Here is a 25,761-nt window from a genome sequence, read left to right on the forward strand (position 1 = left end):
AGGTTCCTTTAAATGACGTCATCCAAGATGGCGTCCCTTAGATTCCGATTGGCTGATAGAATTCTATCAGCCAATCGGAATTAAGGTTGAAAAAAACCTATTGGCTGTTGCAATCAGCCAATAGGAATGAGCTTTCATCCTATTGGCTATTCCAATCAGCCAATAGAATGTGAGCTCAATCCTATTGGCTGATTGGATCAGCCAATAGGATGAAAGCTCAATCCTATTGGCTGATTGCAACAGCCAATAGGATTTTTTCCACCTTAATTCCGATTGGCTGAGAGAATTGGCTGCTTCGTTGAGGACTTCTCCCGGCTTCTTGGAGGATGGATGTCGGATCTTCAAAACTGTAAGTAAATCTTCTGGGGTTAGTGTTAGGATTTTTAAGGGTTTATTGGGTGGCTGCAATAGAGCTAAATGCCCTTTTAAGGGCAATGCCCATCCAAATGCCCTTTTCAGGGCAATGGGGAGCTTAGGTTTTTTGAGTTAGCTTTTTATTTGGGGGGTTGGTTGTGTGGGTGGTGGGTTTTACTGTTGGGGGGGTATTTGTATTTTTTTTTTACAGGTAAAAGAGCTGATTTCTTTGGGGCAATGCCCCGCAAAAGGCCCTTTTAAGGGCTATTTGTAGTTTATTGTAGGTTAGGGTTTTTTTTATTTTGGGGGGGCTTTTTTTATTTTCATAGGGCCCTTAGATTAGGTGTAACTAGTTTAAATCTTTGATATTTTTTTAATTTTATTTTTGTAACTTAGTGTTTGTTATGTTTTGTAACTTAGTTGTTAGTTTTTGGTAACTTGTTTGAATGTGCCTGTTTTTGCAATTTGAGGGACATTTGGGGCCCAATATTTTTAAAATTCCACAGTAAAAATTCCCCATACTTTGTGATATTGTAGAGGGGTCATTGTGTGAGATAGCTGTGGTGAAAATTTAGTGGCACAATGGGGAATTTTGTTTTTAACGCTTAGAGAAATGCTGGGAAAAGACTATTTTTTAAAATTTCAGTGCTTGTATTGATTAAAACATTTATTATTAGCAATAGCATATATGTATGGTACAGCCTTTAATAGTCTTAAGAAAGTGCTAACAAGTGTCTGATAGCTTGTCTACTGTTTTATAACGGTCTGATAGCTTGACTCCAGTCGGTCCTTTTAAGTGTAATACAAATTATAACCGCAAGTTTAAACTTTATAGTTTTGGACGAAAGTGTTTGTTTTTCTTTTGTTTGAATTTTTTTTCTGATACTTCTGTCATAACAGGTAACGTGCCACCTGTGATCGTATACTTCTAGTGACTGCACTGCACACAAATTATGTGCGTGCTTCCTTGACTAGTTCATTGGTCCTCCTAAGATGTTTCTCTTGTCGGTTGTATCAATAGCTGTTAGTGTATCTGAGTGGTACTGACTTGTAAGTGTACTTCTTTATTTCAAGCAGTAGGTGCCGCTGTTTTTTCAATATTTACTTATTTCTGCTGTTCCTGCATCTTGAATAGGAATAGCTGAACACTTCCGGTATATTAAAGATGGCCGACCGGGACGATTCTTCTGTTGTAAAAATGGAAGACTCAAAGACTCCTGTTTGTAGTTTTATGTTTAAGAAAAGCGCAAAGAAATTTAGTGGGCGAAAAAGAAGAGAAGAAGAACGAGGTGATATATATATATAGCAAAATAATATAGGGTAGCTTAACCAATGGTATGGGATATAGGGTGCTGAGAGGTTTTGAAACCTCCAAGTTTCATAGATGCTGGGAGACTAACCTGTGAGCAGGAATACAAGACATAGAAGACAATAATTGTTGAATGAAGGGATACTTCTTAGTTCTCGCTATAAATGAACTATGTATTTGCCCCACGTTATTATTTTACGTTGTAACTTGTATAGTGACCATAATATCCTATTTGTATTCATATTGTAATGATTTGGCTTTCCAAGAATAACAGGGCTGCAATATATTGTTCGTGCTACTGCTGTACCTGCTCTAAACTTCTAGCTATACATTTGCGGACACATTTTGCAGCGTTGTTGCTAACAGTGGTGAACCAGTGTATTTCCCCTAGGCATAATCTGCAATGGGTTGCTATTGTTTTTTTTTTTTTTTAAAGTTCGAAAATGTGCCTGTTTGTTGTCTACAGCAATAGCAGACTCTTTAAACTTGAAAAATCATACCTCTTGTTTCTAATCAATGACTCCTAAAATGTTGCTTCAAGGACAATATTTTGTGCAGTTTTCATAGAAAATATTGTTGAATAGTTGAGCATATAATTTAAAACGCTAAAATATTTTATTAAATCAAGGAAGAGGATGAGAGATAGGAACAGGCTATAAATTAGTTATAATTGTGGTTAGGGGAAGAGAGACAATAGGGGGGGAATAAAAATGGGAAACGGCTATTAAAAACACCTGGTAAGGGAGTAGATAGAGGGGCTAATAGGCAGCAAGGAAGATTTATGAAATTAAAGGAGAGAAGCAAGTTTTAGGTACCAAAGCACAGAGAATTGGTTTAAACCTCAATGCACAAATCCAGAGTGTAAAGCAAGAATATTTGCTTTTAAAGGATATGAAACCCACATTTTTATCAGGACTCAGAGCATGCAATTTTAAACAACTTTTTAATTTACTTCTATTATCAAATTGTCTCTGTTCTCTTGGTATTTTAGTTGAAGAAAGCTCAGGAGAGTGCATGTGTATAGAGCACTATTTGGCAGCAGTTTTGCAAGAATATTATCCATTTGCTAGAACACTAGAAGGCAGCATTATTTCCTGCCATGTAGTGCTCCAGACACCTACCTAAGTATCTATTCAACAAAGAATACTGTGGGTACTAGATAGGTAGAAGATTAACACAGTGGTTAGCAACTAGGGGATGAGAATAAGGGGGAGACACTAGGTGGAATGTGAATCTGAAGTTTAGCAAATAATGAGTGAACACCTGATTTAGAGACAAGGAGACCCGAAAAAGAATTAGAGAGGTTGGTTATACCTACCAAGGGATCGGGAGTGGGGATGGCGGACGGCAAATGTTAGATCTAGCAGGAAAATGAGAGAGAAGGAAGGATGCTGGTGTATATAGCATGATGGATTCTGAGAATGCTGTTCCATACTAATTGCAGTACTGATATTTCTGTAGAAAGTAGCGAAGACGAACAGGGCAGTGGAACTGTCTTCCGAAAAAAGAAGAGGGAGATCAGCAACCCCATGATACAGAAGGTCGGAGATGAGTTTTGTGTGTTAATCTTTATTGTCCTTTCAGAGAAATATATATGTTACGGGTAAAGTCAGATATCCTAGGATTACCCGGGTAAAACGGACATTACCCAAGCGGCTGTGGGTAAAGCCCAATGTACTGTAATTCCCCCACGTATACAAAAATTTTTTTGCCTCCGCCTGGGGGGTTGAAGAAAGGGTGTTTTTTTTTGCTTCCGTCTGGGGGGTTGAAGAAAGGCGCCCCGGCGATCCCCTGGCATCCACCCCAAGTGAACCTTGGGAAATGAGGCAAAAAAAGATAGTGAAGATGGGGGAATTACAGTGCATCGTAAATATGTTTGATGCAGTGACTCGATGACTCTGAGGGGATTTATGATCTTAGCCACAGCCGATTGGGTAATGTTCATTTTACCTGGGTAATATTTTATATTTATTCTGACTGTTTATATTTGTTGTATAGGAGCTGGTTTAAACCTTTCGTGACCGGGTTATAAAGTCCGATGTAGACAAATTGCAAAATTTCAATTATGGGATCGGGTATGGGGGGTGTCCCTATGACGCTAGGAACGCCCTCCAGACCGCGATCAAATCCTGCAAGTGCTGTAGGCTTCAGGACAGCCGTTGTGTATGACGTTGTATTCCGTCATAACGTCTTTTCTTGTTCTTGTAGTAATTATCTTATCTAGCTCTTTAGTACTCACTTTAGTGTTCATACTTCTACAAAAAGGTATACCTGTTTATACAAATCACAGGTAATAATCACTGGTATTTAAAACAGTCCCCAGCACTGATCCTGACGTTCCATTCTTATTCTGATCGTTTGACTGTATCACATTAACATCATTCAGGCAAATCTTAGGACCTATAGGGATACAGTTTCTGAATTTCCCTGGTATCATTGCTTTAGAAGGCATATTCTCCATGCTCTTGTGGTAAAGGTACTAACTTTCATCTCATTATGTCACTGTTTATGTTTCTCAGACCAAACGCTCTGCAAAGGATGATTCTGATCTCAAAAAGAGCAGCAGTGAGGAAGACGAGGAGGCAGTTAAGGCCATCACTGTGTCATACAAATCCACCCGATCTGCGGTGAGATTCCTGAGGGCTAGGATGGGTTTACAGATTCTCAGATTGCACCGTATAGTTGGTTTTTGAGAGAAGAATGTATTTTGTTTGTTTGGAAGGCGTATATATTTGTTAGGATTGTAATTATGTGACACTATGCATTGTAAAATATTTCACTCTGACACAGAAACCTGTGGGGCCTGATGACATGGGAGCCACCGCCACATATGAGTTGGATACAGAGAAGGATAAAGATGCCCAGGCAATATTTGAAAGGAGTCAAAAAGTGCAGGAGGTGAGGGATAGGTTAAATATTGTTATGGTGGATTAACCTCTTCAGCTTTGTAGAGGTTAAAGCATTGTTCTCCCCAGGACCTATTTAATGGGCACACCACATGGTTGATTCTACTGACTGCCCAAATACAATTTAAGCCAATATTAATCTTAAACTAGTGAGTATTCATTTTTTCAATGTTTGTTATACAAACTATCATTAAAACAATTTGTTATATTCTGTAATTAAATTGTTCTTTGGATAGGTTAAATATAGCAGAATTGTATAATCAACAAACATATAAGACAATGTAATAGCATGCACTTAAATAATCTACCACTCATTTGAACGTTCATTTTCCTCCCCCTGCATCATGTGCCAGCCAATCACAAGACTGATATAATTTACACATTTGCACATGCTCAGTAGTTTGCTGGTTCCTCAGAAAGTGTATTTTGATCATGGAAGTAAACTGCATTTTTTTTTTAAATGTATACCGTATCAGAATCATGAATCAAGTTTAATTTTGAGTTTAGTGTCCCTAAGCATAAAAATTGTATTATATTGCAAAGTATTAATCTGCCGTAACCTAGCTACTTCATAATGCCCCCTGACTGGCAACATTTTCTGTGGAGAACACTGTTGAAATATTAATATTTTCATAATTAGTAGAACATTAACCGTATAAGCTATTATGTATTTACTATATACATGAATTTTAGTCTATTTCTGACCTCTAGAGAACAACTTGCCTCTCACTTTAACTTTCTACTATAGGAGCTTAAGGGCAAGGAGGATGACAAGCTGTATCGGGGATTGCATAATTACCAGAAGTTTGTGAAACCCAAAGATACATCTCTGGGAAATGCTTCCTCTGGCATGGTGAGGTACGGAAATTCCTCCATTCTTTAAACAGGTCATAGAGATCTCCTCCTATTTAAAGGGACATAAAACAAGTTGGGATAGAGACAAAATATATGTACTTTAATTACTTTACCTGCAAATTTATACTGCAGTGCCTCACCATTAACCCTTTCTATTTAGTTTCTGAATTGTAAAGCTCTAACTCCCCCCACACATTTCCTTCTATGGCTGTATCTATATCTGTTATTTTGGTAGAATGCAAAAGTGCATAGGGATTATCTGCTGGAGCATGCCTAGAAGCTGTGAACTCAGTTGTACAGTCTCTAAACACTGATAGGGGGGAGAATTTTTTTTTTTTTTTATGCAAAACTATTTTTAATTAGCCCTTTTAGGATATGCACAGATCTCAACCTGTTTATGTCCCTTTAATATCTTTGAAAGGGTGAGCTACAGACCTTAAAGGGATACTAAACCCACATTTTTTCTTTAATGATTCAGATAGAACATACAACTTTCTAATTTAGTCCGATTTATCAATTTTTCTTTGTTCTCTTGCTATCTTTATTTAAAAAGCAGGAATGTTTAGGAGCCAGCCCATTTTTGGTTCAGAAAAATTTACAATAGGAGTAAATTAGAAAGTTAATTAAAAATTACATGCTCTATCTGAATCATGTATTAGAAAAAAAAAGTGGGTTTAGTTTTTTAACGGTTCGTTAAGGGCAATAGTGGGTGCTCCTTTTGCTAACCTCATTGTCCACCTACAACATTCTGCTTACCAGAATTTTTGTACTATATTCTGGGGAAAACGGCTTACAGCTTTGCAGGCATTTCATTTTGCCCCTTTTGCGAATTCAGTGGGGAACAAGACTGTGAGGATAGTAAGATAATTTCACTGCAAAGCTGTGAGTTTGTAAGAACCTACCGCATGATAATGTACATATGCTATGTCCTCCATCTGACGTGGTGAGATACAGACTCTCTCTGTACTTCACCCCGCTATTGTTGTTCAGTTATTGTTCTCTTTTTATAGCATATTACTATATTGTTACCTTTTGAGGATTTAAGGTTTAGGCAGCTATGTCTTGCATAGTAGATTATAGACCATGTTGATGTACAGGTATTCCTATCAGTTTTGTCACCATTGGTATCTATGTTTACCTTTGTGACATGCTGAAGCAAAGACATCTCCTTCCACCCTCTTTCCCTCTCAGGAAGGGACCAATTCGAGCCCCAGAGCATCTGAGAGCCACAGTGCGGTGGGATTACCAGCCAGATATCTGCAAAGATTACAAAGAGACTGGATTTTGTGGCTTTGGGGGTAAGTGGCTGTTGCATATTCCCTTGTTCTTCTTTCACTCAACTTACATTTTTCTGCACCATACACGTTAGGTATTGTGGGAACTTCTCTACATCCCCAGGTTCCTCTGCTCTGTAATTCCTGCTCCGAATATTTTATCCCTAGCAATTTCATCCTCCATACTATATACAAGGGATGTGCATTTGGGTCATTCTGCAGCTAACAAATGGAGAAGATGCAGCCGCCAGCGGCTGTTGGCTCTTTTTCAGAGCCGGATTTCTTCTTCTGAAAGTGCAACACACTAATATCTGGATTAGCACAGATCTTAGTGTGTTGCACTTTCACAAGAAGAAATCCTGCTCTGAAAAGAGCCAAATGCGGCTGGAGGCTGCCATCTTCCCCATTTGTTAGCTGCTCTGGAGCAGTGGAAACCTGTTACCTGGAATGATGAATCATACTTTTCCATATGGGAGCCTGATGGAGGAAGAATCTGGGTGTTACGGAAGCAAGGAGAACACTATCTTCTGGAATGCATAAGGCCTACTGTAAAATTTGATGGAGGTTTAATAGTCTGTCTGTTTTACAGTGTTTGGACTAGGCCCCTTAGTTTCAGTGAAGGTCAATCTTATACATTAGCAAGAGCACTAGATGGCAGCACTATTTCCTGTCATGTAGTGCTCCATACATGTGCACTCTGCCTATCTAGATATCTCCAACAAAATTGGATTATTTTTTTTAAAACTGTATTCTTTATCTAAATCATGAAAGAGAAACATTTTGGGTTTCATGTTCCTTTAATGGTGACAGTGTTTCTCAACCGCGGTCCTAAAGTACCCCTAAAAGGCCATGTTTTTATTATAGCTGAACCAGTGCACAGGTGAAATAATCGGCTATGGGTGAGAGCATGTTAGTTACCATGGTTACTGATCAGCTGATAATTTCACCTGTGCTCTAGTTCAGTTATAATGAAAACCTGGACTTTTCAGGGTACTTGAGGACTGCGGTTGAAAAACACTGGTATAGGATATAAAGACATTTTAGACAATTGGTTGCTTCCAATTTTGTGGCAAAAGTTTGGGGAAGACCCTTTTCTGTTCATGCATGACATTGCTCCTGTGCACAAAGCAAGGTCCATGAAGACCTTGTTTGGCTGATTTGATGTGAAGGAACTTGAGTGATCTACAGTCATGACCTCAACCTCATTGAACACTTTGGGATGAACTGGACTGACAATTGTGAGCCAGACCTTCTCGCCCAACCTCAGTCCTTGACCTCACAAATGTTCTTTTGCCTGAATGGGTGCACACTCCCAAATCTTGTGAAAAGACTTTCCATAAGTGGCCCCTGCTTTAACCACAAAAGGGTGCCAACTCCATCTTAATGTCCATGGTTTTGGAATTTATGGCTATCCAACAAAATTGTATAGATGTGATGGTCCACAAACTTTCAGCTATATAGTATATATTCCCTTTACAACAGATTTTATTATTGCAATACCTTCAACCTTTGTTCCTCTTTTCTCTTTGTATCATCTTCTTTCAACCTCTACTTTGTTTGTTTCTCCAGACAGCTGCAAGTTTCTTCATGACCGTTCTGACTACAAGCATGGTTGGCAGTTGGAGCGAGAGATGGAAGAAGGACGTTATGGGGGCAATGGTACAGTATTTGTTTGTGTATGGTTATGAGTGTAGTGTGGTAAAATATAGATCCTTTTATCTTTTATGGCTCATGAATCATTAAAATAATACAAGCAACTATTTTTTCCATTTAAATGTTTCATTTGACTGTATTTTAATAAGTCTGATCGTATTTATTGCGGTCCTGTATTCCTTGAAGCCATATGATTGCCACAAGATTACTTTACTGTATTTTCTACCACCTCTACTAGAATGTTGTTCCGGCTGCCCAATCTAGGTGCACTATCTCACATTACTTCTAAGCTGATCACCCTTTAAATTACAACATCTCTTGTACTTAAATGTTTGAGATATTCAATAAAAGTAAATCAAACAACAAAATGAATCCTATGTCATTTATGCCTCACTAGACTTTCCTAGCCAACAAGATTTAGTATGAGCCACTAGTAACTACCACAGAACACATTGTAGCAGAAAACCTGCTGACAGTCTAAACCAGTCTTATTTGTTGGTTTGATTGGTATATCAAAATTCACACAAGGGCAATATTAATTGTGTATGTCAAAATCTTAGTTTCTTTATAAGTTTGCTTTGGTGTTTCAGCTACCATGTAGAAATTTATTTATATGTCCTTTAGCATGGTTAGCAAAAATTAAATGCGCTAATGAGTTACGAGCAATTAGAATGTTCCTTTTACTGTGATCCCATATGCTGCATCATTTCATCATGACTGGCGCTGATCTTTTCATCTAGGGCTCATTAGATTCATAAATGCAGTTTATGTTGTAAATTACTTATGTCAGTCTTGGAATTGTTGTTTTTCTGAAATGTTACATCTACAAATATAAAATAAATGTAGTTTATGTTGAAAATTACTTAAAGGGACATAATACTCATATGCTAAATGACTTGAAACTGATGCAGTATAACTGTAAAAAGCTGACAGGAAAATATCACCTGAGCATCTCTATGTAAAAAAATAAAAGATATTTTACCTCACAATTTCCTCAGCTCAGCAGAGTAGGTTCTGTGTAAAAAGTTATACTCAGCTGCAGGTAAAAATAAAATAAAAATGAAGAAATGAACAGCAGCCAATCAGCATCAGCAGTGCTGAGGTCATGAACTCTTTTACTGTGATCTCATGAGATTTGACTTAACTCTCATGAGATTTCATTGTAAACTTCCTTACACTGAAATAACATGAGTGCACAAGGCTCAACCCTGCGGCTGTCCCGGGACAGACATACTGATATGCTGCTTAGAAGTCCTTTACAATGGAATGTGGCTACTGAGAAACTTTTGAGGTAAAATATCTTTCTTTTTTACATAGAGATGTTAGGGGTGATATTTTCTAGTCAGCTTTTTACAGCTATACTGCATCACTTTCAAGTGTTTAAACATTTTGGGTATTATGGCCCTTTAAATCAGTCCCCCCCCCCCCCCAAAAATGTTACATCTAAACATAATGCATAAATTAATTTATTTTATGATGTTGAGAGTCCACAATCAATTACTTCTGGGAATTACTCTTCCTTTGTGACTAGGAGGAGGTAAAGATTCCCAAACTCCTAGAGCCCTATAAAACCTCTCCCACCTCACTAGTATAGCCAAGCAAAAGAGGAAGGAAAAGACACAAGCAAAAAGTAAATTTATGCTTACCTGATAAATTAATTTCTTCTATGGTACGACGAGTCCACGGATTCATCCTTTACTTGTGGGATATTATCCTCCTGCTAACAGGAAGTGGCAAAGAGCACCACAGCAGAGCTGTCTATATAGCTCCTCCCTTAGCTCCACCCCCCAGTCATTCGACCGAAGGTACAGGAAGAAAAAGGAGAAACTAAAAGGTGCAGAGGTGACTGAAGTTTAAAATCAAAAAATATAATCTGTCTTAAAATGACAGGGCGGGCTGTGGACTTGTCGTACCATAGAAGAAATTAATTTATCAGGTAAGCATAAATTTACTTTTCTTCTATAAGGTACGACGAGTCCACGGATTCATCCTTTACTTGTGGGATACAATACCAAAGCTACAGGACAGGGATGAATGGGAGGGACAAGACAGATGGTTAAACAGAAGGCACCACTGCTTGAAGAACTTTTCTCCCAAAAATTGCCTCCGAAGAAGCAAAAGTATCAAATTTGTAAAATTTGGAAAAGGTATGAAGCGAAGACCGAGTCGCAGCCTTACAAATCTGTTCAACAGAAGCATCATTTTTAAAAGCCCATGTGGAAGCCACCGCTCTAGTAGAGTGAGCTGTAATCCTTTCAGGAGGCTGCTGTCCAGCAGTCTCGTATGCCAAACGGATGATGCTTTTCAGCCAAAAAGAAAGAGAGGTAGCCGTAGCTTTTTGACCTCTACGTTTTCCAGAATAGACAACAAACAAAGAAGATGTTTGACGGAAATCTTTGGTTGCTTGCAAGTAAAACTTCAAAGCACGATCCACGTCCAAGTTGTGCAACAGACGCTCCTTCTTAGAGGAAGGGTTAGGACACAGAGAAGGAAGAACAATTTCCTGATTGATATTCCTATTAGTAACAACCTTAGGAAGGAATCCAGGTTTGGAACGCAAAACCACCTTATCAGCATGGAAAACAAGATAAGGCGAGTCGCATTGCAATGCAGATAGTTCAGAAACTCTTCGAGCCGAAGAGATAGCAACTAAAAACAGAACTTTCCAAGATAGAAGCTTAATATCTATGGAATGCATAGGTTCAAACGGAACCCCTTGAAGAACTTTAAGAACTAAATTCAAACTCCATGGCGGAGCAACAGGTTTAAACACAGGCTTGATTCTAACTAAAGCCTGACAGAACGACTAAACGTCTGGAACATCTGCCAGACGCTTGTGAAGTAGAATTGATAAAGCAGATATCTGTCCCTTTAAGGAACTAGCTGATAGCCCCTTCTCCAATCCTTCTTGGAGAAAGGACAAAATCCTAGGAATCCTGATCTTACTCCATGAGTAGCCTTTGGATTTGCACCAATAAAGATATTTACGCCATATCTTATGATAAATTTTTCTAGTGACAGGCTTTCGAGCCTGAATCAAGGTATCTATGACAGACTCAGAGAAACCCCGCTTGGATAAAATCAAGCGTTCAATCTCCAAGCAGTCAGCCGCAGAGAAACTAGATTTGGATGCTGGAACGGACCTTGAATCAGAAGGTTCTGTCTCAGTAGCAGAGTCCATGGTGGAAGAGATGACATATCCACCAGGTCTGCATACCAAGTCCTGCGTGGCCACGCAGGTGCTATCAAAATCACAGAAGCTTTCTCCTGTTTGATTCTGGCTATCAGACGAGGAAGGAGAGGAAATGGTGGAAACACATGCCAGGTTGAACGACCAGGGTACTGCTAGAGCATCTATCAGTACTGCCTGAGGATCCCTTGACCTGGACCCGTAACAAGGAAGTTTGGCGTTCTGACGAGACGCCATCAGATCCAATTCTGGTGTGCCCCATTGCTGAATCAATTGTGCAAACACCTCCGGATGGAGTTCCCACTCCCCCAGATGAAAAGTCTGACGACTTAGAAAATCCGCTTCCCAGTTCTCCACTCCTGGGATATAGATTGCTGATAGATGGCAAGAGTGAGTCTCTGCCCATCGAATTATTTTGGTAACCTCTATCATCGCTAGAGAACTCATTGTTCCCCCCTGATGATTGATATATGCTACAGTCGTGATATTGTCCGACTGGAATCTTATGAATCTGGCCGAAGCCAGCTGAGGCCACGCCTGAAGCGCGTTGAATATTGCTCTCAGTTCTAGAATATTTATCGGGAGGAGAGCCTCCTCCTGAGTCCACAAACCCTGTGCTTTCAGGGAATTCCAGACTGCACCCCAGCCCAATATGCTGGCGTCCGTCGTCGCTATGACCCACGCTGGCCTGCGGAAACACATTCCCTGGGACAGATGATCCTGTGACAACCACCAAAGAAGAGTCTCTGGTCTCTTGATCCAGATTTATCTGAGGAGATAAATCCGCATAATCCCCATTCCACTGTTTGAGCATGCATAGTTGCAGTGGTCTGAGATGCAAGCGAGCAAACGGAACTATGTCCATTGCCGCTACCATTAGTCCGATTACCTCCATACACTGAGCCACTGACGGCCGAGGAATGGAATGAAGAGCTCGGCAGGTGGTTAAAATCTTTGATTTCCTGACCTCCGTCAGAAAAATTGTCATGTCCACCGAATCTATCAGAGTTCCCAGGAAAGGAACTCTTGTGAGAGGGATAAGTGAACTCTTTTTTTTACGTTCACCTTCCACCCATGAGATCTTATAAAAGCCAACACGATGTCCGTGTGAGACTTGGCTAGTTGGTAAGTCGACGCCTGAATTAAGATATCGTCAAGATAAGGTGCCACTGCTATGCCCCACGGCCTTAGAACCGCCAGAAGGGACCCTAGCACCTTTGTGAAAATTCTGGGAGCTGTGGCCAACCCGAAGGGAAGAGCCACAAACTGGTAATGCTTGTTCAGAAAGGCGAACATGAGGAACTGGTGATGATCTTTGTGGATAGGGATGTGTAGATATGCATCCTTTAAGTCCACGGTGGTCATATATTGACCCTTCTGGATCATTGGTAAAATAGTCTGAATGGTTTCCATCTTGAAAGATGGGACTCTGAGGAATTTGTTTAGGATCTTGAGATCTAAAATTGGTCTGAAGGTTCCCTCTTTTTTGGGAACCACAAACAGATTGGAGTAAAACCCCTGCCCCTGTTCTGCTTTCGGAACTGGGTGGATCACTCCCATGGTATATAGGTCTTCTACACAGCGTAAGAACGCCTCTCTTTTTGTCTGGTTTGCAGACAATTGAGAAAGATGGAATCTCCCCCTTGGAGGAGAATCTTTGAAATCTAGAAGATACCCCTGGGTTACGATTTCTAAAGCCCAGGAGTCCTGAACGTCTCTTGCCCAAGCCTGAACAAAGAGAGAAAGTCTGCCACCTACTAGATCCGGTCCCGGATCGGGGACTACCCCTTCATGCTGTCTTGGTGGCAGCAGCGGGCTTCTTGGCCTGTTTACCTTTGTTCCAAGTCTGGTTAGGCCTCCAGACTGACTTGGATTGAGCAAAATTCCCCTCTTGTTTTGCAGCAGGGGAAGAGGTAGAGGGACCACCTTTGAAGTTTTGAAAGGAACGAAAATTATTTTGTTTGGTCCTCATCTTATTTGTCCTATCCTGAGGAAGGGCATGGCCTTTCCCTCCAGTGATGTCTGAAATGATCTCTTTCAGTTCAGGCCCAAATAGGGTCTTACCTTTGAAAGGGATGGCTTAAAGCTTAGATTTTGATGACACATCAGCAAACCAGGACTTAAGCCATAACGCTCTACGCGCTAAAATGGCGAAACCTGAATTCTTTGCCGCTAATTTAGCCAGTTGAAAAGCGGCATCTGTAATGAAAGAATTAGCTAGCTTGAGAGCCCTAATTCTATCCAGAATTTCATCTAATGGGGTCTCAACCTGAAGAGCCTCCTCCAGAGCCTCGAACCAAAAAGCAGCTGCAGTAGTTACAGGAACAATGCACGCTATAGGTTGGAGAAGAAAACCCTGATGAACAAATATTTTCTTTAGGAGACCCTCTAATTTTTTATCCATAGGATCTTTGAAAGCACAACTGTCCTCAATAGGTATAGTTGTACGCTTAGCCAGGGTAGAAATAGCTCCCTCCACCTTAGGGACCGTCTGCCACGAGTCCCGCATGGTGTCTGATATGGGAAACATTTTCTTAAAAGTAGGAGGGGGAGCGAACGGAATACCTGGTCTATCCCACTCCTTAGTAACAATGTCCGAAATCCTCTTAGGGACCGGAAAAACATCAGTGTAGGCAGGAACCTCTAGAAATCTGTCCATTTTACACAATTTCTCTGGAACTACAATAGGGTCACAATCATCCAGAGTCGCTAAAACCTCCCTGAGCAATAAGCGGAGGTGTTCTAGTTTAAATTTAAAAGCTGTCATATCTGAGTCTGTGTGAGGGAACATATTTCCTGAATCAGAAATCTCTCCCTCAGACAGCAAATCCCTCACCCCCAACTCAGAACATTGTGAGGGTACATCAGATATGGCTAATAAAGCGTCAGAGGGCTCAGCATTTGTTCTCACACCAGACCTACTGCGCTTCCCCTGCAACCCAGGCAGCTTAGATAAAACCTCTGTGAGGGTAGTATTCATAACTGCGGCCATATCTTGCAGGGTGAAAGAATTAGATGCATTAGAAGTACTTGGCGCTGGTGCGGGCGTTAATGGTTGTGACACTTGGGGAGAATTAGATGGCATAACCTAATTCCCTTCTGACTGAGAATCATCCTGCGACATACTTTTAGTAGCTAAAATATGTTCTTTGCAATTTATTGCATGAGGGACACATTCTAAGTGGGGGTTCCACAATGGCTTCTAAACATATTGAACAATGACTTTCCTCAATGTCAGACATGTTGAACAGTCTAGTAATGACTACAAACAAGCATGAAAACACTTTATTTAGTGAAAAAAATAACAATCTTAAAAAACGGTACTGCGCCTTTAAGAGAAAAAAAGCATACACGTTCTGCAAAACTGCTTTAAAATGCACCAAATGTTTCCAATTTTTGACAGCAGACTCAATATGTGTAGTTAAGTTTGCCCCACAAGAAAATTTAACATTTAACCCTTTATTGTGCAAACCGGATTGAAATAAGGCCTAAATCCGGAAAAAAACACCCCCAGCACCTTGCCACAGCCCTGCTGTGGCGCCTACCTGCCCTTAGGGATTGAAAATATGGGGTTAAAGCTTCGATTTGGCCCAAAACATCCACAAGGGCCCTCAGGAGTTGGAGCTTGCTGAGTGAAAACTGCGCATCTGAGGCGTGAAAATAGGCCCCGCCCATCTCACTCGATGTCTCTACAGCCTCAAAGAACCGCACCAGAGCGGTTTTAAACTAGCCATGTGGGTTCTGAGACCCAAAAAAGAAGCCAAGTGTACCCTCAATAAAGATGCCCAAAAAACGTTATTGCCCACAAAACGTTAACAGCACTCCCAGTTCATAAAACGTTTGCCCACAAACATTCAAAAACTCTGTGTCAACAATTTTTTAATAGCCCCTTATGCAAGCTTAGTAATGCCTTTCTATAGCATTTAGGATTACTGCTTACCCTTACCCTCATGGGGATACTGTCAGCCTTTCTGAAATACAGTCTCTCCAGAAAAAATGACAGAACATACCTCACTGCTGTATAGCATGAAAATGTTCCTCACACTGAAGTTTCTTGTACCCTTCAGCCTCTGTGGGAACTGCACTGGATCTTAGTTACAAATGCTAAGATCATCATCCTCCAGGCAGAAGTCTTCATCCATCTGCTGCCTGAGAGTAAATAGTACACACCGGTACCATTTAAAACAAAAAACTCTTGATTGAAGAATTAAAAACTAATATTTTATCACCTCTTTCACTTTACCCTTCCTAGTACTTAGAGTAGGCAAAGAGAATGACTGGGGGGTGGAGCTAAGGGAGGAGCTATATAGACAGCTCTGCTGTGGTGCTCTTTGCCACTTCCTGTTAGCAGGAGGATAATATCCCACAAGTAAAGGATGAATCCGTGGACTCATCGTACCTTATAGAAGAAATAATAGGAACAGGGAAAAAAGATGTGGACAAAAAATAAACCCCAAACAAAAAACACAGGGTGGGTCTTGTAGACTCTCACCACCATGAAAGAAATGAATTTATCAAATAAGCACAAATTGTTATCTTTTATACAGGTGGTTAGAGTCCATGACCCATTACTCCTGGGAATGAGTACCCAAGATGTAGAGTCCACGAGTAATGAGAAATAAGGGCGGGATAAAAAACAAAATTTATGCTTACCTGATAAATTTCTTTCTTGCCACGGTGAATCCACAGATCATCTATAATTACTATTGGGAATATCACTCCTGGCCAGCAGGAGGCGGCAAAGAGCACCACAGCAAAGCTGTTAAATATCACCTCCCTTCCCTCCAACCCCAGTCATTCGACCGAAGTAAAAGGAGAGAAAGGAAGTAACAAGGTGCAGAGGTGCCTGAGGTTTATAATACGACAAAAACCTGTCTAAATAAACAGGGCGGGCCATGGACTCACCGTGGTCTAAAACTGGTCTGAAAGTCCCCTCGTTTTTGGGAACCACGAACAGATTGGAGTAAAATCCGTGTCAAGAAATAAATAAATTTATCAGGTAAGCATAAATTTCGTTTTCTTCCTAATGATAGTGTGAGTCTACGGATCATCTATAATTACTATTGGGATTCAATACCCAAGCTAGAGGACACAGATGATAAGAGAGGGACAAGACAGGAAACCTAAACAGAATATCTTATATGAGATTTAAACATAACCTTTAAATAAGAGTTCAGTGATCCACTAAGATCATCCCTAGGATAATTTTACCTTGTCTTTATGGTTTGAGATTCTCTCCCATATACCTCTATTATAGATTCTGATCCAAGACCGTCTAAGTAAGTATAGAACACATTTGTAAAGGTTTGCTCCCAATTGACGCACAAGTTTCAACTGCATAAATTTCAACTGAATATGTTTAACTTAGGATACTAAATTGTAACACTTATAATATGTTTGTCACATCTATCGAAACAAAAAATATTTGACTAAAAGATTGTGTTAATAATTTGTTGCAAGATCCTATTGCTATTTTTAGCGCCCTCTTACTTTTTCTTATTCATTTTCTAATATTTGCTTATCGTGGAAGGAGATAAGCACTTTAGAGTGGCCTATATAGGATTGTCCATAGTGATTGCGCTATCGTACAACTTTCCTTAAAACGGAAACCTAAACAGAAGGCACCACTGCTTGAAGAACCTTTCTCCCAAAAGAAGCCTCAGCCGAGGCAAAAGTGTCAAATTTTATAGAATTTTGAAAAAGTGTGTAGAGCGGACCAAGTTGCAAATCTGTTCCACAGAAGCTTCATTTTTGAATGCCCAGGAAGAGGAAACAGCCCTCGTGGAATGAGCCGTGATCCTCTCAGGAGGCTCCTGTCTAGCAGTTTCATAGACCAAGCGAATGATACTCTTGAGCCACCAAAAAAGAGAAGTAGCCGTAGCTATCTGCCCCTTACGTTTCCCAGAGAAAACTACAAACAGAGCAGAAGACTGGTGAAAATCCTTAGTCACATGTAGATAGAATTTCAACGCACGCACCACGTCTAGCAGATGTTCCTTATGAGAAGATGGGTTAGGACACAAAGAAGGAACAACAATCTCCTGATTAATGTTCCTATCCGAAACCACTTTAGGGAGAAACCCTAACTTAGTGCGCAAAACTACCTTATCCGAGTGAAAAATAAGGTAAGGAGAATCAAACTGCAACGGCGAGAGCTCTAAGACTCTACGAGCAGACGAAATAGCAACAAGAAACAAAACCTTCCAAGATAACAATTTAATATCTAAGGAATTCATAGGCTCAAACGGAGCCTGCTGAAGAACTTTAAGAACAAGGTTAAGACTCCAGGGAGGAGTAACAGGTTTGAATACAAGCCTGATTCTGACCAAGGCCTGACAGAACGATTGCACGTCCGGTACATCCGCCAGATGTTTATGTAACAAAATAGACAAGGCAGATATTTGATTCTTCAAGGTACTTGCCGATAAACCTTTCTCCAAACCCTCCTGGAGAAAGGACAGAATTCTAGGAATCCGAACTCTACTCCAAGAGTAGCCTCTGGATTCACACCAATACAAATATATTTACGCCATATCTTGTAGTAAATCTTCCTGGTAACAGGCTTACGAGCCTGAACCATGGTCTCGATGACCGACTCAGAAAATCCCCGCTTAGATAAGATTAAGCATTAAATCTCCAAGCAGTCAGCTTCAGAGAAACGAGATTTGGATAAAGGAAGGGCCCCTGAAGTAGAAGGTCTTTCCTCAGAGGGAGTCTCCAAAGTGGGAAAGATGACATCCCCTGATCCAGAAGAATTCGCGGAGACAAGTCCCCATAATCCCCTTTCCATTGCCTGAGCATGCACAACTGCAGAGGTCTGAGATGGAACCGGGCAAATGGAATGATGTCCATGGCAGCTACAATAAGGCCGATCACCTCCATAAATTGAGCCACTGACAGCTGAAGAGAGGACCGAAGAGCCAGAGAAGAGTCGAAGATCTTTGATTTTCTGACCTTTGTCAGAAAAATCTTCATCGATAGGGAATTTATTATGGTTCCCAAGAACACCACCCTTGTAGCTGGAATTAAGGAACTCTTTCCCAAATTCACCTTCCATCCGTGAGAATGCAGGAAAGATAACATCTTCGTGTGGGAGTTTGTTTGTTTAAAGGATGGTGCCTGAACCAGAATGTCGTCTGGATAAGGCGCCACTGCAATGCCCCTCAACCGGAGCACTGCCCACAGGGATCCCAGGAACTTCTCAGAGGTCCTGGGATCCCTGTTGGCGGTGCTCCAGTGTGTGGCAAGGCCGAATGGAAGAGCCACAAACTGGAAGTGTTTGTCTAGAAATGCGAACCTCAGAAACTTGTAATGATCCCTGTGGATGGGAACATGCAGGTATGCGTCCTTTAAATCTATTGTTGTCATGAATTGACCCTCTTGAACCAAGGGAAGAATGGAACGGTACTCTGAGGAACTTGTTTAGGACTTCCAGACTTTGAACCGGAACTTTCACTCCCATATCGCAGAGGTCTCGAACACATTGTAAGAAAGCCTCTCTTTTTATTTGGTCTACAGATAATCTTGAGAGCAGAAACCTGCCCCTGGGAGGAAAGGTCTTGAACTCTAGTTTGTATCCCCGGGACACGATATCCACCTCCCAGGGATCTGGGACATCCCGAACACAAGCCTGAGCGAAGAAGGAAAGTCTGCCCCCCACAAGATCCGGTCCCGGATTGGGGGCAGACCCTTCATGCTGACTTGGAATCATTAATGGGCTTCTTAAATTCCTTCCCCTTATTGCAAGATTGGTTGATCCTCCAGGAATGGTTGGACTGGTCCTGCTTGGTAGAGTAAGGCTTGCCCTTGAAGTTTTGAAAGGAATGAAAATTACTCTGACATCCCTTCTACTTATTCCTCTTATCCTGAGGGAGGAAATGACCCTTTCCTCCCGTAATGTCTGAAATAATTTCCGCCCGGCCCAAACAAGGCCTTACCCTTGTAGGGGATCGCCAAAAGCTTAGACTTAGATGATACATTAGAAAACCAGGCCTTCAACCATAAGGCTCTGCGGGCCAGTACTGCAAAACCAGAAATCTTTGTCCCCAACTTAATAACCTGTAGGGAAGCATCCGTATTAAAACAATTGGCCAACTTAAGGGCCTTGATCCTATCCTATTCTTCAAGCGCAACAAACCAGTATGCCACCACACTGGTGACAGTAGCAATACACACCACAGGTTGCCATTTGTAAACCCTGGTGTGCATACATCTTTTTAAGCAACCCCTCCAGCTTCTTATCCATAGGATCCTTAAAGGAACAGCTATCCTCTATGGAAATAGTAGTTCTCTTAGCCAAGATGGAAATTGCCCCTCTACCTTGGGAACCGTCTGCCAAGACTCCTTTATAGTCAGCAATAGGGTACATCTTAAAAATTGGGGATGGGGGAAAAAGGGATACCCTGTCTCTCCCATTCCCTAGCAATAATCTCTGTAGCCCGATCTGGTACAGGGAAAATCTCCACCATGGAAGGCACATCAAAATACTTGTTTAGTTTACTAGACTTCTTAGGATTGACTATGACCGTAGTGTTTGAGTCGTCCAAGGTAGCCAAAACCTCCTTAAAGGGACACTGAACCCAAATTTTTTCTTTCGTGATTCAGACAGAGCATGACATTTTAAGCAACTTTTTAATTTACTCCTATTATCAAATTTTCTTCTTTATCTTGGTATCTTTATTTAAAATGCAAGAATGTAAGTTTTTAGATGCCGGCCCATTTTTGGTGAACAATCTGGGTTGTCCTTGCTGATTGGTGGATGAATTCATCTACCAATAAAAAAAGTGCTGTCCACAGTACTTAAAGGGACAGTCAAGTATTAATTAAACTTTCATTATTCAGATAGGACTTTTAATTTTAATTAACTTTCCAATTTACTTTTATCATCAAATTTGCTTTTTTCTCTTGGTATTCTTAGTTTAAACTAAACATAGGTAGGCTCATATGCTAATTTCTAAGCCTTTGAGGGCTGCCTCTTATCACATGCTTTTTAAATCTCTTTTCAACACAAAGAAACAGAAAGTACACGTGGGCTATATAGATAACACTGTGTTCAGGCACAGAAAGTTATTTAAGATCTAGCACAATACAATGCTAAATTTAAGACAATAGATAATAAACAGTCAGTCATGTGATCAGGGGGCTGGAAGAAGGTTCCTAGATACAAGGTAATCACAAAGGTAAAAAGTACATTAATATAATTGTGTTGGTTATGCAAAACTGGGGAATGAGTAATAAAGGGATTGTCTATCTTTTAAAACAATAACAATTCTATGGTTGACTGTCCCTTTAACCAAAAAAAAAAAGTTTAGATGCCTTTTTCAAATAAAGATAGCAAGAGAACGAAGAAAAATTGATAATAGGAGTGAATTAGAAAGTTGCTTAAAATTTCATGCTCTATCTGATTCATGAAAGAAAAAATTTGGGTTCAGTGTCCCTTTAAGTAACAGACGGAGGTGTTCCAGCTTAAATCTAAATGATACCACTTCAGGAGGAGTTACACTGTCTGAGTCTGAGATTTGCCCCTCAGATGCCACCAAAGTATCTTCCTCCTCAGATTCTGGGAATAAATATTCGGGACAGCCACGACTGTGTCAGAAACCTTACTCCCTAAATCCTTAGATTTCCTCTTGCACTTTCCCTGCAGCATGGGAAAAGCAGACAACGCATCAGTTACCGCAGACGACATAAAGGAAGCAATGTCTTGCAATGAGACTCCAACCGGGGTTTAAGAGGAAGCGCAGGGCACTGCATGTGTGGACGATAAAGTGTGGGACATTTGAGGAGAAAGCTGCGGCATATCCTGAACATTTGCAGTAAACCCCTGAACAGCATCCGCCTTAGAATCAAAAAGTCTATCCCTGTAATTCAATGTTCTCTCATTAGCATCAAAACATAAAGTACAAGTAACATTCTGCAGGGCCTCTTGGTCCATCTTAACCCAAGAATTAACCAAATGAAAAATAAAACTTTTATTTGACTTTTAAATTATGACACAAAAAAAAGGTACTGTCCCTTTAAATTTTAAACAATCTTTTTTTATGTTGTATACAAAAAAAAACGTCTTATAACACCTCAGCCAGCCCTGCTGACCGCCGGAATTAATAACTGCCCAACTTCTGTTGAAAAATACGGACTCAATCAGAGCTGCTCACTTGGTATCTGTAGATCGCTTCACACAGAAAACGGAACCGCAACGAGGAGGAACACATCCGACACACCGGAAATGAAATTCTTTGCCGCTTCTAAAACAGACCCGCCCATCGTGGGCGTTACAACCAGAACCTCCCGACCGACATTCACTAAGAAAGTAAAGCCTCTGGAAGTATAACAGCCATAAGCTGAGTAATAAAAATGAACTAAGACTATAGTTCCTTTCCTCACGTCCCCAATGCCTGCACAAACTGCCTTCCATTGTCCTATAACCCACAATAGGAGAAATGAGTCCCAACAGATTAACTGTTAAAGTGCCAATATTTTTCTGTATGCTCCCTAGAAAAATAAACTTAGCACTTACCTCTATGAAATCTACCTGGCAGCAGGGCAGCTCACTAGGTTTGAGAGGCCAACAAGCCATCACTCAGAGCTCATAACACTCTGCACAAGAGAAGTAGTGGAAGCGTGCTAGTGCACGCACGCTCTCCTGTCTAATCAACATTTTAGGGGCGTTTGGAAATGATGATGATGATGAAAGGGACTATTTTTACTGAGTTTAAAGTAAGGATTTCTAAAATTTACATTTAAAAAAAAAAAACAACAATATTTTGTTCTAGGTTGCGTGTGTATGTATAAATATAGATATATATATATATATATATCTCAACAAAGTAAGGGAGTCACTCACAGGGTCTTGTAGTGAAGAACAAAGTCTTTATTGACATTTCGGGGTTGCCCCCATTTTCAAAATAGGCATACAAAAACAGACAAGTACTTACCCCCTATATACCCATACTAATCATCTAACACTAGTCAGCTGATTACGCCCGTGACCGGAGTCACGTGACAGCGTTGCCGCGGCAACCGGACGCCAACCGCAAACAGCTGGTGTAATAAAAGCAGAAACACAGCTGCTACGTATTAACCTGGGCCACGTTAAAGACATACTGCAGAATCAATTAACATAGGATAGCGGGTGTGTCTTATTAATTAACAGGCGTGCTACTGACTTATTACAAAATACAATGCAAGTTCAATTAGTAATCAGTTGGCTACTAGACAATTAAAGGCACACAGGTTATTTACATCATGTAAGACGAACCATTATAAAGTCTAAGTATAGACATATACTGTGAGCAAATATGTAAATAAAGGCAGTCAACAACTCTTTTAGCCCTTCACCCTTTAAATGTCATAGGCAGTATGATCCATAATCTTACAATATCTTGGTTATTGAATACAAGAAAAAGCGAACCGCATACATAAAATAAAATACTATACCCACGTAAACACAAAGTTGCATACAAAGTAAGGAGTAGTGTTATGTTAACCCGTACACCAGTCAAATATTCTGTATAAAGAATATACGTAATGAATATCCAGTACAAGGATACTGGCCATGCATGAAAAGCACATAAGGTGTGAAATAGGTAATAGAACTAAATATCACAGCCAATTATGTACCGGTATATACGTATCACTGGCAACATAGTCCCTGAATCATGTGGCTTGTGGTGGAAGCTATATTCTAAACATACCAAGATGCAATAAAAGTGTAATCTGTAAAATCTGTTAACACCAAGTTGCATGCATAATAAGGAGCAACCATATGTTACATAATTGGTTGGCAATTTACTAGCCTTTATAGGCAACAATGCCAGTCCAAGTGTACATTAAGTCCCCTGGGTGTCATAGTCCCCAGGTAGAAGATCCACCTTGATTCTCTTTGGAGGAGGATTTTGGCCCTATCCCCTCCCCTAGTAAGAGGGGGGACATGGTCGATGATAATGTACTTAAGGTCAGATACCTTGTGGCCTGCTTCTAAAAAATGCCTGGCTACAGGCTGGTCAGAGGATCCTTTTTTAATGGCAGTCCGTATTGCTGACCGGTGGTTGGCCATCCTCGTCCGTAGGTCGTCCACCGTTTTGCCCAAATAGAACATCCCACAAACACAATGTAGTAGGTACACTATAAAGCATGTGGTACAGGTAACCCTGTGCCGGATTTTATATTTCTTTGTTGAATAGGGGTGACTAAAGTGGTTGCCCGTGGTAAGTCCCCCACATGTGGTACAGCCACAGCATCTAAAACATCCTGGTTTGTTTTTTAGCCAAGTCTGATTGTTATAGCATTTGATAGGATCCGTTTTAATCAGTTGATCTCTGAGGGATTGTGCCCTGCGGTATCCAATCCGAGGTGGAGGCATGTTCTTGAAGGGTAGGTCTTTATCTGTTGTGAGCAGGTTCCAGTTGTCCCACAGCGCTCCTGCGATGCCCTCTTTACCGGTGGTGTATGTGGTCGTGAAGGTCAATTTATCTTTCTCCTTATTTTTCATCTTGTAGAGTAGTTCCCTTTGCATATCCTTCATTGCTTGTTCTTTACTTTCCTTCAGGCTACATCTGTGGTAACCCCTTTGTATGAACCTGTGCTCCATCTCTATCATCTGTGCATTTCTCCGTTCAATACTGGTATTGTTCCTTGTCACCCTTTTGAATTGGGAAGTCGGTAGTGCTCTCTTTAGGCTTGGAGGGTGGCAGCTTGAGGCATATAGAAGAGAGTTCTTGTCTGTGGGCTTGCTGAAGAGGGTTGTGATTAAGGTTTCCCCCGTCTCATGATTCTTATGTCTAAGAAATCCACCGATTCTCTATCGTTAGTCATCTTGAATTTCACAGTGGGGTGGACACCATTTAATTCCTCAAACCACTGTAGTAAACCTTCTTCTGTGTATTATTAACAGATCGTCTATGTACCGTTTGAATAGTTGGATTCTGGTGTCATGAAATAGATCAGTCCCTCCATTTTCCAATTCAGCCATGAATAAGTTGGCATATGATGGGGCCATATTCGACCCCATAGCCGTGCCTGCTGTTTGTAAATAGAATGTACGTTCGTAGCGAAAATAGTTAAGTTCCAAGCATACTCTTAACATTTCACATACCGCTTCTGCTGGAGGACCAATGTAGGGATATCTGGCCAGTTGTCTTCTGGTAGCTGATATACCCTCCTGATGTGATACGACGGTATAAAGACTGGTCACATCCAATGTGACCAGTAATGTTTCATTTGTCAATGGGGGTAACTGCAATAGTAATCGAATCATGGCTGCTGAATCCAATAGAAAGGAAGGTACATTTCTTACTATTGGTTGTAGTATGCTGTCCACATATGTGGAAATAGGTTGTAGCAGGGATCCAATGGCGGAGACAATTGGCCTTCCTGGAGTATCCGTAAGGCTTTCATGCACTTTAGGCAGCATATAAAGTACCGGTATCCTTGGGAAAGCTGTTGTCATATATCCCTTTGTACCCTTATCAATGAAATTCTGGTTATGTAATTGCTGGATTAGCTCATCCACCAGGTTTTTGAATTTCTTCGCCGGATCTCCCCTGAGAGTGTTGTAGGTTTCTGTATCGTCCAGTTGTCTCATTACTTCTTTTTTGTAGTCGGTGTAGTCCTGTATGACGACAGCCCCACCTTTATCCGCTTCTCTCAGAACGATGTTGTTGTCATTCTATAGGTCCCTTAGTGCTTGTTTTTCTTTATATGTTAGGTTATGCCTATATTGGGTATGGGTTTTACAACCCTCTTCGCTTGTCTGCCATAGCAGTCTAGAAAATGTTTTGATAGAGGGATTGTTGCTGTTCGGATTATATGTGCTTTTTTTCTTCAGGGCAGGTGTGGATTCTTCATTGGTGGATGTCTGGAAGTGTTCTTTGAGTCTAAGTGAGCGGGTAAAGCGCTGTACATCCACATATAGGTTGAAGGGGTCAGGGTTAGTAGTAGGAATGAAAGACCCTTATTAAGGACACTTTCGTCTTCTGTGAGTATGTGTCCACTAAGGTTGATGATCAGCTCCTCATATACCTTCCTCTCCTGGGTAGTCTTGGTGGTCTGCCTGTAGCCCACCCTCCGGGTATGGGTCCTCTGCCTCCCCCGTTTTTTGAGCGTGTTAGCATGCCACTTTGTTGTTCCATCGTGTCAGTTGGTGTTGTCCGAATCCGAACTGTTTACAGAGCTGTCCACCGTACCACTTTAGTCACCCCTATTCAACAAAGAAATATAAAA

General features: G+C 40.8%; 1 protein-coding gene across 1 annotated transcript in view; it reads left to right on the top strand.

Moving 5' to 3' along the window:
• Positions 1–1,486: 1,486 nt before the first annotated feature.
• The window catches only part of RNF113A (ring finger protein 113A), a 37,730-nt gene continuing 13,455 nt past the window's right edge, over positions 1,487–25,761 (top strand). The window contains exons 1-7 of the mRNA XM_053699628.1: positions 1,487–1,643; positions 3,125–3,204; positions 4,183–4,290; positions 4,454–4,561; positions 5,318–5,427; positions 6,616–6,722; positions 8,268–8,357. Of these exons, the coding sequence (XP_053555603.1) occupies positions 1,520–1,643; positions 3,125–3,204; positions 4,183–4,290; positions 4,454–4,561; positions 5,318–5,427; positions 6,616–6,722; positions 8,268–8,357 (727 nt within the window). The 5' untranslated portion in view covers positions 1,487–1,519. The remainder of the gene's footprint in view (positions 1,644–3,124; positions 3,205–4,182; positions 4,291–4,453; positions 4,562–5,317; positions 5,428–6,615; positions 6,723–8,267; positions 8,358–25,761) is intronic.

Source organism: Bombina bombina, chromosome 1 (assembly GCF_027579735.1).
Source record: "Bombina bombina isolate aBomBom1 chromosome 1, aBomBom1.pri, whole genome shotgun sequence".
NCBI classification, from domain to species: domain Eukaryota; kingdom Metazoa; phylum Chordata; class Amphibia; order Anura; family Bombinatoridae; genus Bombina; species Bombina bombina.